The sequence below is a fragment of the Anas platyrhynchos genome, chromosome 4, assembly GCF_047663525.1.
Source record: "Anas platyrhynchos isolate ZD024472 breed Pekin duck chromosome 4, IASCAAS_PekinDuck_T2T, whole genome shotgun sequence".
Lineage (NCBI taxonomy): Eukaryota > Metazoa > Chordata > Aves > Anseriformes > Anatidae > Anas > Anas platyrhynchos.
In genome coordinates, this window is record NC_092590.1 from 49,980,441 (window position 1) to 49,993,086 (window position 12,646).

At 38.2% G+C, this 12,646-nt stretch overlaps 1 protein-coding gene across 10 annotated transcripts in view; it reads right to left on the reverse strand.

Moving 5' to 3' along the window:
* Window positions 1-8,827, reverse strand: part of LOC101797763 (methylenetetrahydrofolate dehydrogenase (NADP+ dependent) 2 like) — a 46,669-nt gene extending 37,842 nt beyond the window's left edge. For 9 of the 10 annotated variants that reach the window (XR_011809182.1, XR_011809181.1, XR_005265478.2 and 6 more), the window contains exons 1-3: window positions 7,925-8,060; window positions 801-985; window positions 110-232 (exon numbers count right to left, since the gene is read on the reverse strand). Coding sequence is in view for 7 of the 10 variants with exons in the window: in XM_072037572.1 (XP_071893673.1) it covers window positions 110-232; window positions 801-985; window positions 7,925-8,055 (439 nt within the window). In the remaining 3 variants the exon portion in view is untranslated. Of the gene's footprint in view, window positions 1-109; window positions 233-800; window positions 986-7,924; window positions 8,061-8,676 lie in introns of those variants that run through there. The other variant, XM_072037573.1, reaches the window with a different exon arrangement.
* Window positions 8,828-12,646: the final 3,819 nt, after the last annotated feature.

The window sequence follows — 12,646 nt, forward strand, 5'->3', positions numbered from 1 at the left end:
CTTTTGAGAGTTTCTTGTATCACTGAGACAGACTTGCCACAGCAAAAGGCGTTAAACATTTTTCTCTCATGCTGACTGTATTAGAGGGGTGGGATAAGAGATCACTTACCTGGGAGAGGTAGCTGAACTAATACACCACTAACTGATGGATCCTTGTTGAGTTTCAATGTCATATCTAACAGTTCTTCCTGAGAAACATCTTCAGGCCTTAGTATGATCTCACTAGAAATGCCTGATAACAGAAACATATTTGTAATCAGGAAATTGATGTACACAGAGCTTATTCATTTTGTCTATCAACCTGCCTGATGCTTGACAAACATCTTCAATAATCATGCAGTACTTCCAAAAAAAATCCCACTTGAATTCTATGGGCTTTAATGCTGTATTTCCAGTTGTCAAGTGCAATCTCACAATGAACCATGCAAAAAAAATAAATAAATCAGTAGTTTGACCAAGTAGCTTCAAAAGTAAAAAAAAAAAAAAAAAAAGTTTTAATACTGGTAATATGACTGTTTTGTTACTATGAGACAAAATTCAGATTTTTCAAGTCACTTCACAAGATTGCAGCTCCATGGTGAGCAATAAAGTTGAAGTTTTCTGTTTAAGCTACTTCCATTTGGAAGTGAGATGCTGTACTGACTGGTCCTTATTCCAGGACCAGGGATTTACTTGAGTAAAATCAAGTAAAGATACAAAGGAGATCACTCTCCTACTTCTAGATATATATGTTTATATATATATTTAAAGCACTGTATCTTGCCCTTACTACAATAACATTTATATTATATTGTACATACCTACAGCTGTAGCTGCTTTTACCTTGTTTCTGACATATATATGGCTAGCCGGATTGTCTCCTACTAATACAACAGTGAGATGAGGCCTCTTGTTTCCAGAGGATATCCATGATTCCACATCCCTTTGAACTTCCTTCAAGACTTCTTTAGCAAGCTTGGTCCCTGAGATAACGGTTGCTTCATCGCTATAAAGACAAAAAGGCACACAACATTTACCTCTAAAAAATTGCACGAACAAGACACTTTTTAGTTTGTAATCTACTGTGTTAAACACTTGCAAGTCCTTGGACTAGCCAATTCAGTAGCATTCCAAATATTATTTGAAAAAATTCTAATGCAGTACAAATCCACCTGTGGAAAAAAAACCCTCTCATTTAAAGGGAATTTTTATATCTTCAAATGCTTTTCAAATAAGATCATCTAAGTGCTACCAGTGCATACAAAAGAGAAGCTTCACCTGCCTTCTGCCTCACACCCCACCGTCCCAGCACACATAGCCAATCTGGTTTAGTAGTTATCAATTCCTGTGCTTGGGAACAGGACACAAGAGCAGTCTTACACCATGAAGTTGTTTCTGTCTTAAGGAAGTTTTCTACTCACTCTATAAACTTACTTCAAAAAATATACGTGACATGGGATTCTGTCTAAAGCTTGATTATAACGTATCTAAGCTAATTTTAAGAAAGCTGAGAAACACCTACACTGATTAAGTCAAGAGCTGCTCCTACACCCTCTGTTTTCACGTCCCCGTCCTTCCCAAAACCTTGCTCTTCACCTCAACCAGCACTATGGCAGACAAACCTCCTCCTGGGAAGTACCCACCACCATTGCCCTGCCTGTGTAGCAAAGGCAGAGGGAAACTCAAGTCTCGTGCTTCCAACTGACTCCAGCCCCCCTCAGCATCATTCCCTCCATCACTGCAGTGATCATGACCCCAACCAAGGATGTGGAACCCCCCAAATGCACCCCTCCAACCTGCAAGAAATAAGCCTTCAGTATGCATCACTTTCAGGTATTAGGATATTAACTTTTTAATGAAATAAGCCAACCTTTGTAAATCAACTTTACTGCTAGCAGGGGAAGGAAAGAAGCAGCAGGAACAGAGAGAAAGCCAGAGGGCAAGAAATTGTGGTGTCACTGACTCAGTTTGAAAAAGGGTATTCTATACAATTCAACATCATAATTTTAAGCAGCCAAGAAGATGAAGCTACATTTCACTTCTTCCAGAGATTTGTGCGCCTTCTGCCATTCTCAGTAAACCTTAATAACCCAAGAAGCTAAAAGCAGAAGGGTGTGAAGTTAATTAAACTGGGCAGGAAGAAATCCCCCAAAACACCAAAATACCAGGCTGAGGCTTTATATAAAAGAAGTCACCTAAACTTCACTTCTCTATCTGACTGACAGATGAGGAAATCCTGTCTACATTTCAGACCACTGAACAACAGTGCTATGAGGACTCAGCTACAAAGAAGAACAGAATATCTGAACACACATTTTTCTGGGCCAGAAATAATAGTAGCCAACTCTATTTTCTCCTACAACTCATTCCCTTCAAATACCATGACAATTTTTGAGCAATAAGATGACAACTGTTGAAACGTATTTTAAAATAACATTTATTTCAAGTGGAACACAAGGTAGATCATGGGTGGCAGAGGGTGACATTAAGTAAGAAATTCGACTGACAAGCCCAACCCTTGCCCTCAAGTGATACTGGTGACAACAAACTTCAAACTTAGCCTTTAAAAGCTTTACCAATTTCTTCCATCAACTTCCTGTACTCTCCTCAGTGGCTAGCTCCTCAATGATCAAGTGCGTCTCTACCAAAACTGCTCTTTATTAAGGCTTGTTTTATTGGCATCCCCCACATGCCAGCTTGATCTTTCCTTGCTTGTTGCCTGTATGCTTACTGTCAGCAGAGGTGCTGCTCACCTTGCACACTGTGCATGACGTTTCTGCACTGCAGAAGCTTTTACCTATGCTGTTTGAGCCTCTTGCTTCCTCACAGAAACTCAACCACTCCTAACACAATATATATCTACAGTTAAGCTTCCTTCCACAACTATCCGATATTACGACAGCAACAGCTTTTCTGACTGTGAAAATGCAGCGAGGTAACACCTAGTCCCTGGAAACAGAACTACAGATGCGGAGTTACCAGTGAGAAGACAGACTTGATCTTACCGAGCTGAAAATAACCTTGAGCTTGCTCCTTGGAAAAAAAAGTCTTTACAGGTACACACACACAGACCATAAACCCTGCTTAGAAATGAACGCATAAATTCAACATGACTACCATTTGACATATTATAAATGTCCCCAATAGAATTATGGCACCAACATGGAAGAGACTTAAAAATAATAAATAAATAAATCACAGTGCCTAGTATTTAAGGAAAAAAACAAAAAGCAAAAAACAAAACCACCCTGCTGAAACCAAGCTATCCAACCATTCGTCCCATTAAGCAAACCAACTTAGGGTACAATACATGAACATCTTGTTTCCTTCAATTTTACTCCAGCTTTAGCTACTTCCCAATATAACCTTCAGTACTACTTAACTTGCATTAATTTTTAAATTAAAAAAAAAAATCAACATGTAGGTTTTTTTTTTTCCCCTATATGGCCTCCTCTTTATGTTCTCATTTCCATACTTCTCACATCTGAATGATTTATGCTTTGGCTATACATGCCTTTGGCACAGGACACTTGATTCCATGTACTCATTATGCTAAATAAATAATTAACGCTCATCTATGTAGCAATGGCACGTATATTTAATGATACAAAAACTTAACAAAATACATATTTAATGATACAAATGTATATTTAATGACACTACTTAATTTTTTAATGGCAGCAGATACAAAAGCCACATCATATTTCATTTGTACTCTAAATGCATTGCCAAAGTATTAGTTCTCCTAATCCTTAAGCAGCCAATTTTAAGTGCATGCCTCTTCCCCAAAAGACTAACCACATACTCATTAAGTTTTGAGGATCTCATGTAAATCTGACCATACTCACCCCACTGCATTCAAACTTCTCAGTCAAACAAGGACCAAAAAAATCAAAAGCAAATGAACAGAACCACAGTGCTAAAAAAAAAGAAAACAAAATACCACAATACACACACACAAGAAAACAATCATCCCCTCCCCATACACATACTATAAGCTAGGACAAAACGTACATAATATGTCATAGGTAGGAGGTGCATTGATTACACTCCACGATGCTTGCATCTTTCTCAATACAGCATAAAGCAAATTTTACAAGCCTAAGTGAAAGTCAATTATAAAAGATAAAAACTTGACTGAACAAACAGCTTCAAGTTTAAAGTACTCTAAAAAAATGGATACTCTGGGGCATCCCAGATTATAGGAAATCAAAATGATCCCACATTAGTTCACATACACAGAAGAAAAAAAACAAACTCAGAACATGGCATGAAGGTGTGGGATGGCCCTACTTCCAATGGGCTATCCTCTTCTGATATTCCCATAGCCATGTGGATACTTTCAAGATGTAAAAAATAATAAAAAAAACAAACAAAACAAACAAAAAAAAAACAACAAAAAACACAACTTATCACTTGACAGTGTAGCTCTATTTGCCATATCCATAACTTAAAGGTGCTGGGGAGTGAGATGCTAATAAGTACGTATGCATTTATGCTCTTATGGAAGTGACTCCAGGTCTCAAGGATAATCTCACTGAAAATGATGTATAGAAAAATACTTATCTAAAACTGTGAGCCTTTGCTTTGGAGGCTGACTGTGAAACACACAGCAACTGAAATCACTAAATAATTTGTGAAAGGTCAGTATCTTACAGAATTACAGATAAATAGCCTGTGAAGTTTCAGATGCATTGTTCTCTACTCATCTCCTCAAAAAAAAAAAAAAAGAGAAGCAAAGTAAAACATAAGCTTTTTTTTTTTTTTGTGCTGATCTCTCTAAATCTTATTATTACTTGTAGCAGGCCGGAAAGCTTCCCCCCACCACCATCCACTCATGGATGGTGATCACAGACCTGACTCTACCCATGCAGGCTCGACCATGCACGATTTACTAATCTCAGTACAATGTTATCAGCACAATCCTTTTTTTGAGCAAAGCAAAGCACAGTAGCTTGATAATGGTTCTGAAACTCAGCATCCCTGTTGCCACAAGGCCCAGGCTATTAAAAGCTTTCCACATGCCCACCAGATTCCACCAAGAAGAATCACTGGAACCAACCTGTAAATATTGCTACTGCAACAACCATCGCTTGGGTTGAAATGTTCACCATTTCTTAAAGTTCCCTTGCACAGGTTGTGTAGTAGATTTGAAAGCTTATGTCACTATCGTATATAGCAAACATAACCCTTTTTCTAATCTTCCTTGAAGACTATCTTACTATCTAAGAAAGAAGTAGAAGCTTTGCCCTATCTCAGCCAGCACCTAAATCATAGGTTTTACAGAAGTAAATACAAATGAAACAAGTGTAAAATAACCATTACATTACTTAGAATATAAAGATTGTATTCTTCCTTCCCAAAGTTAGGTATAGCGCAATCAGCAGGTATTGAGTTGTGTTACCATTCTGCAAGTCTACTTGATTAAACACAATTAAGAAATCTCAGTACTTGGTGTTCACACTTAACCATACATACATGTATTTCAGTTATACAAACCGAAATCTCGGTACTTTAATAGGTCATCTAGAGAGGTCCTAAAATGAATTACTTCAGTACTTATAATATATTATCTTAACTGATCATCTTGTAGAAAGCCAATATGTTGCTCTTCTTATCAAAGATTTTAACGATTTAAACTCCCAGAATGAATTACTTATTTTTACACCTTGTGCTCAGTTAAACTTCAGCTTCTGTTACTTGAACTCAGCTTGACACATCAAATAAGAAAAGTACCCATTTAACTTCTATTTTCTACAGGGACAGCAGCATTTACTACTTTCCTTCATTATTAGTTTCTGTTGGGTCCAGAATTTCATTTAGAATTCTGTACAAATTCAGGATGTTGTGGAAGCACAGGTTATCTGTTGTCTCACAGAAGCGTGGTTTAAATTAAATAAAAACCTTTCTGGTAAAAAATAATAATTAAAGAGACCTAGTATAAAAAAATAAACTGATTAGCTATTAAAAGAATAAAAGGTTGACATCTCCAGCAGAAATCACTTCCTCAGCCTGAGAACTCTGACCATCCAAAACACAGACATCTGAACCTTCTCTGCAAATACGCATGCTTGATGCTTTAACATGCATTTGTACACACAGGCAGTTAGCACTGGTGGTGTATAACATATGCTGAGTTAGTTTGCCAAGATTAATGTATTTCATGCTAACTTGCAAAAGCAAATAAAGCCTTCTGTTTTAGATAAAAGTCAGAATGACTTTCAACCGCTACAGATCTGATCATGTTTTCGCATTACTCCTTTCTGTACTATATCCTGGGGGGAAAACAAGGCTGCACCTAGAATAACATTCAGTGGGAAAAAAAAAAAAAAAAGACACACAAAGAAATGATCTAAAAAACAATTTTGCATTGTCTCAACTATAAGAAGCCACACAAAAATAACTTGCAATTAATACTAATGAGATGCACATTTGTCTATTAGCATAGCCAAACAAGGAAAATATTTGGTGACAACTCACCATATGGGCCAAATAAAGCCAACAAACACCAGATTTACTGAGGGACTCGTGTCTAAACCTTGTGAACGCATGGGTGTTAGAACATTAAGGATTTTTAAGTATTACCCTAACAACATATGGAAAAAATGCAGTGGTGAGTTCTGAAAAAAAAAAAATTATTTCCTCTGCTAGTCTTAAAAATAGGGAGAAAAAGAGATTAAAACAAAAACACCACACCTATCTCCACATTAATAAGACAGTATATACATCTGCTCAAGGAAAAATGCTCACGGCTGTCAAATTGAGAAATAGCAAATACTGTAGCATGTTGATGCTTAAGCAGATTGAGAATCTAGGTTAACTCCTTCGATGGAAATATTACTTGAGAATCACACCAAGAAAGGCATCAGGTATACAGAAAGGTTACACACTGCAACAAATTAGCCAAAGCACTCAAAACAACTGAATTATTTTTTTAAATATATCCACACGGAAAACTTGACAGGGTGGGATGTCAGTGAGCAAGCACGTTTGTGCTCCCTGCCCCGCTACCATGACACCTGCTCGTGGATGCTCTTGGTCTGAAGCCTGTCTGAAATTACAACAATTCACGTACTGAGTCTTTCTTGTGACTTGCAAAACGTTACACCAAGATGCCAGCTACTCTTTTAGATCCACATACACACCAGTCCAAAATCATATGAGGCTTCACAACAGGATCTTCTCAACTCTATATATACACCATAATTTCCAATGAAAACCTCAGTAAAAGCATTATCATAGGAGCACCTGCTTTTACCTGAAATTTAAAAAAACAGTTACTGCCAACAAGGAACAGAAGTGGGCATACGTTTGTCCAGAAACACAGACATTTGTGCAGAAAAACTGCAGAATCACATGCACCAACAAAACATACACAACGCCTAGAAGGTGAAGATGCTTAATGCGGTTATCACGGTTTTGCTTACCAAGCTTTTCATGTTTAAAAAGAGGCTACAAAGCTTTCAGCAAACACTGCAGTGCTATGTGAGATACACAGACACCGCTTTTAGTTTTTTTCCCCCATTTTTTACTTCATACTCATCCAGAAGAGAGCAGCTGCCTGCCCTTCTGAGGGCAGAGATGCAAAAAGATGGACCCCCACCACCGCATTTTCTCTCTTCAGAGAGAAATTCTCCGGTATCCATTAAAATATCGTTATACGACCTGACAGACGCCAAAAAATCAGTACAAGCTAATTCTGCGTAAAACAATCAAGACACAACTGCAGGTCCCGGGAGCAAAATAATCCTGAAAAGGCCGATTTCTGCCAGCAGGGGGAAGGAAAGCCGAGCCGCCAGGGCTCTCCCGCCCAGGTCACCGCGCGGACCCCCGGGGAGCAGCCGGGGGGGGGCCATTTTGTGTCACCGCCCCACACCTGAGGGGGGGCCATTTTGTGGAGCCCCCACCCCGCGGCGGGGGCGTGGAAGGCGAAGGCGCCCCGTACCTGGCGGCGCTGCGGGGGGAGCCGCTGGCGCTGCGGGGCGCCGGGCAGGACAGGGCTCGCCATCTCCTCAGGGGAGCCAAGCAGGGGCGCAGCGAGACGGTGAAGGAGGAGGAGAAGGCGGCGGCCGCCATTTGCCTCCCGCCGCCCACGAAGCGCAGCCGCAGCCCGGCGGTGGAGGGAGGAGCACGGGGCAAGTAGCGGGGCCGGGGGCGGGCTCGGAGGAGGAGCCGATGGCTCGGAGTGGGGCAGCGAGGCTGAGGGGCGAGGCGAGGCGGCAGCCCGGGAAAATTAAAAAAAGGAGGGGTTTGAGGTAGAAAACGCCTCAAGAGAAGGAGCGAAGGGCGGGCAGCGCCTTTGGGTTTTGCCCTGCCTGGATCCTGTGAGCTGCTGTTCCCGCCAAAAGGCGGCGTGGCGAGCCCGGCGGGCTCAGGCAAGCACAGGATCCCAGAAGTGTTTAGTGTGGAAAAAAAGCTTAAGGTCATCGATTCCACCCATCCAGCTAACACTGCCAAGGCCACCACTAAGCCATAGAATCATAAAACCATGTCCCTAAGCACCACATGCACACATTTCTTGAGTATCTCTGGGGATGGCGATGCCACCGCTTCCCTCAGCTGCCCCTTCCAAGGCCCAGTCAGCTTGTCTGTGAAGAAATTCTTCCTAATATCCGATCTAAACCTCCCCTGGCACAATTTGAGACTGCTTTCTTGCATGCTATCACCTGTCACCTGCGAAAAATGGCTGACACTAACCTCATTATAGTCTCTTCAGGCAGCTGCAGTATGATGCCCCACATAATTCTCAGGTACATCCTCTTGTTTTCCCAGTGGAAGTTTCTTGGACTTCCTTGTGATTCATATATTAGTGCCTTCAGTCATATTTTATTGTAGACTTTTCTCTACATCTAGAAGAGAAGAAGAAAACTAAACAAGATCTGAAATACAAAGCATGCCAAAATAGTAACAGCAATCTTACCTGCAATACTGAGCCTACCTGAGAGCTGGCAAATTCCTTTATGAAACTGGGGAACGCTGTGTAAATGATACAACAGATTACTATGGCAGTTTCTGCTATAGCACTGGCAAATTTTTTGATCATTTAGATGTTCACATAAGGGCCATGGCTTAGGTGCTTACACAGAATTTGTACATACTGGGATATGTACATACTAGGTATCATCCTAGATATCTCTCATATCTCTTCCAGTCTTGTGTATATTATTTAAATCTTCCCTTTTAGCTTGCCATCTCTTATTTTATATACAGTAGCAACACCATCTAGCATGTATGTACTACATTAATTGTAAAGCTTTGTCACTCCCCTGTTTGGAGAGAACTTAACATGTGAGGATATAGGAATTCTCATGAAAATTTATGGTCCTAAACAGATACCAAATCTTTAAGACATAATTAGATTAGATTCTAAAGCAAAATACTGACACTTATATGCTGCTGGAAAGGAAAAAATGTATTTCTTTTTACTTCCTTTCAGGTAATCCTGAAAATGAAGTAGGTTACTTGAAAGATATATATATATATATATAAAAAGAGGAGGTAATATATTAAAAGAAAGAAAAGTTAAAGAGGATAACAGAGAACATGACAGAGAACTGAAGAAAAAAAAATCACATTAGTAATAAAAATTGGTATTACAGAGACGAGAATTCTGACAAAAGTTTCCTTTTGTCAAGGAAGAAGAAGGTTGTCTACTCTTTTTTTTTTTTTTTTTTTTTTTTGTGTGTGTGTGTGTGCGTGTGTGTGTGTGTGTGTGTGTGTAAAGTGTATACTTGATTATAAAATTTGGAATTGCTGCTGTTAAAGTTTTCCACAGACAAAATATCCAACAAATATTTCTCTCACTCCTTAGTACACTAGAAAAGTAGTTTTATGATAAGTATTTTTGGTAAAATTTGCTATTCCAGTTGTGACTGAAAAACTGTTTTAGATCAAAAGTACATGAGTTACAGAATGTTTGGCAAATACAGGCGAGTATATTCTTATATTCAGTGATGATAAACCCAACAACAACAGAAAAACAAAATTATCTACTATCTTTTGCAAACTCATATTTTATTTCAGTTGAACTCCTGCAATTCATATCAACCCCTAAAGATATATGAAGCCAGGTATTCGAGATGAAACCTTTTTTTTTGTCCATAGTTGCCTCGTTAGGCCTTAGATCCTATTTAAGTTTAAAACTAAAATATCACACTTTTTTTTTCTTTTTATTATTTTTAATTAAATTAACTTTTGCATCATATTGGCCATCTCAGCTTTGACCTTGAGGCTATATCTATTAATAATTACCAAAAAAAAAAAAAAAAAGAAGAAGAAGAAGAAGCTATTTTTATCAGTGGTTCACACCACTGGCTTTTCCTATGACTCCTGGAAAAGGATAATCTGAAAATCCGTGTCTGCTATAAGAACAGTTCAATCTAACAGCTCCCAGAGCAAAGCCTACAAAAAGTGACCACATTGCTATTGCTAAAGGTGCACTGAATACATTACATAGAAAACCTTATATAAATACTACAATAATAAAAAATAGTAGCATGTTATCCACACTGAGCTGGTGAAATTGGTACAAAAGACAAAGCTGAAAATATGCCATTTTTTTTGCTTAACAGTTAAAGCAAAGTTAGGCATCGGCAGCTGTGAAAAGGTGGGTACTCTTAACAGGTTGTTTCAGAGTATGTTATACTTTGTGTGTTTTTATGTGCAAATGATAACAGGCTATAACCTTAAAATACTGCTTTGGGTATTAACAATCCCATCAACCTAAAAATATCTCTTAATAGTTATTTGTGTCTAAATGGGAAGTTGATTATTTTTCTTTTGGTATGAAGCCATATCACCGTTCTCTCATCTTGTAAAAACCCTTATCAGGAAATGTAGCTTAACAAAAAAAAAAAAAAAAAAAGTGAATAATTTCTTTTTATATAATTTCTTTTTATATCCTGGGGGAATATTATACCTTTGTTCGCTGCTCTGCTTTTTCTTCTCTTTTTTTGTCTTCCCAGCTACTGGAAGCTGTATATTTGTATAAGATAAAGAGGCTGAGAAGAAACACAGTCTTAGTTTAAGAAAAATAATGAGTCTTACTTTTGGAAAAACATAAGTCAAAAACATTTTTCCTCTTAGGTAGCTTTGTATTTAAATTTATTTATTTATTCCTTTTTTATTTAAATTTCCAGCCATTCTTTACTATCTCTACACCCCTCTCCTCTGTTTTTAAAGAACACCGATATCCTGGATGAATTTATTTCTGTACTTGCACAAAGGGATGTACTTTTCTTCCCTGGTTTTCGAGGTCATGCTGGAAACTAGCCACCAGGAGGCGGCATTTCCACGCGTTAGACTCGCTTTACGTTGTTGCCTTGTTCTGGTGTCTGCTGGTTTTTAGGATCTGGAAGAGAAAAATGAACCTTGAAGCACAGGCAATCGTTCAACCCCCCTTTTCCTTATGCTTGTCCTGAAACTATTAAGAGCCTTCAGGCTGCCAGTGCACACAGCATGTTTAGAAAAATCTTGGCTCAAATACACAGTTTTAAGGCATGAACTGAAGGAACAAATACCTTGCCAAGTCTATTTTAATGAGATTTTTTTTTTTTTATCCTAGTTACTTTGGCATACCTTTCTTAGACGTCAAAGCAGTAAATCAGTGCTCTCAGAGCACTCAAGAAGGCTTGAGCCCTCCCAGAGCGCTCTAGTTTATGGATAGATTGGGATCAAATTTTGAGCAAAGATTCTGGTGTTACTTTTAAAAACTAAATACAATAGAAATAATTAACCAGTATACGTTAACCAGTAAATGTATAACAGTATACATTTATAATGCTTTTCACAAACTTTATTTGATCCCCTAAAAGCATGTTTGGATGAAGAAACAAGGAAATTATTTTCATTTGATTTTAAATCACACAACGATCTGTCTTACTACAAAACCATTAATACGTAGTGATAACTACTATTATTGTTATTAATATCTATTGCTAAGTAGCAGCAACACCCAGATTCTGTAGTCTACTTGCAAAAATACATAATATTTTGACTATTTCATCATTTTTTATTCTTAGCCAAAGAAACCAAGTAGCCTGTTTGAATCGCAAGGAATGTAAAATGTGCTATAAATACACACAGATTCTACTCAAACAGCGTGATTTCCCAGTCGAGTTTAGAGTCGATAAATTTGCAATAGTCTGCATACTTGTTCTGCCACAACTCTTTGAATATCTTGCCTCTGTACTTATAACTCAGCTCAAGTGAAACCAAGGTATTTAGTCAGTGCTGCCGCTCCTTGCTATGAGCGCAACAGCAGGAAGCATGAATTTTCAGCCTTGGAAAGCTTCTCTTAAGCTTCATTCACATGTTAATCGTATTTGTATTTTTATTTTATGTTATTTCCAAATAATCATTAACAACGATAAACATTGCTGAGACTTAGCATGTGGTTTAACGACACAGCATAAATTATTTCTGATAAAGGGATCTTCCCATGGGTCTTACATTACAGGTTGTTCTCAGAAAAAAATGCCCATGAAAATTGTTTTTCTGATGACGTAAATCAACAGAACATAAAACCAGCATTAAAGGTGGATTTTTACTTCAGTATACTCATACAGTTAGCACTGTTACTGAAGCGAACACATGTTATGAGTTTACATCAAAGTAAATTTTCACTGAAGTCTCCAGCATACCCATACTATTTATCTTCATTCTTGTT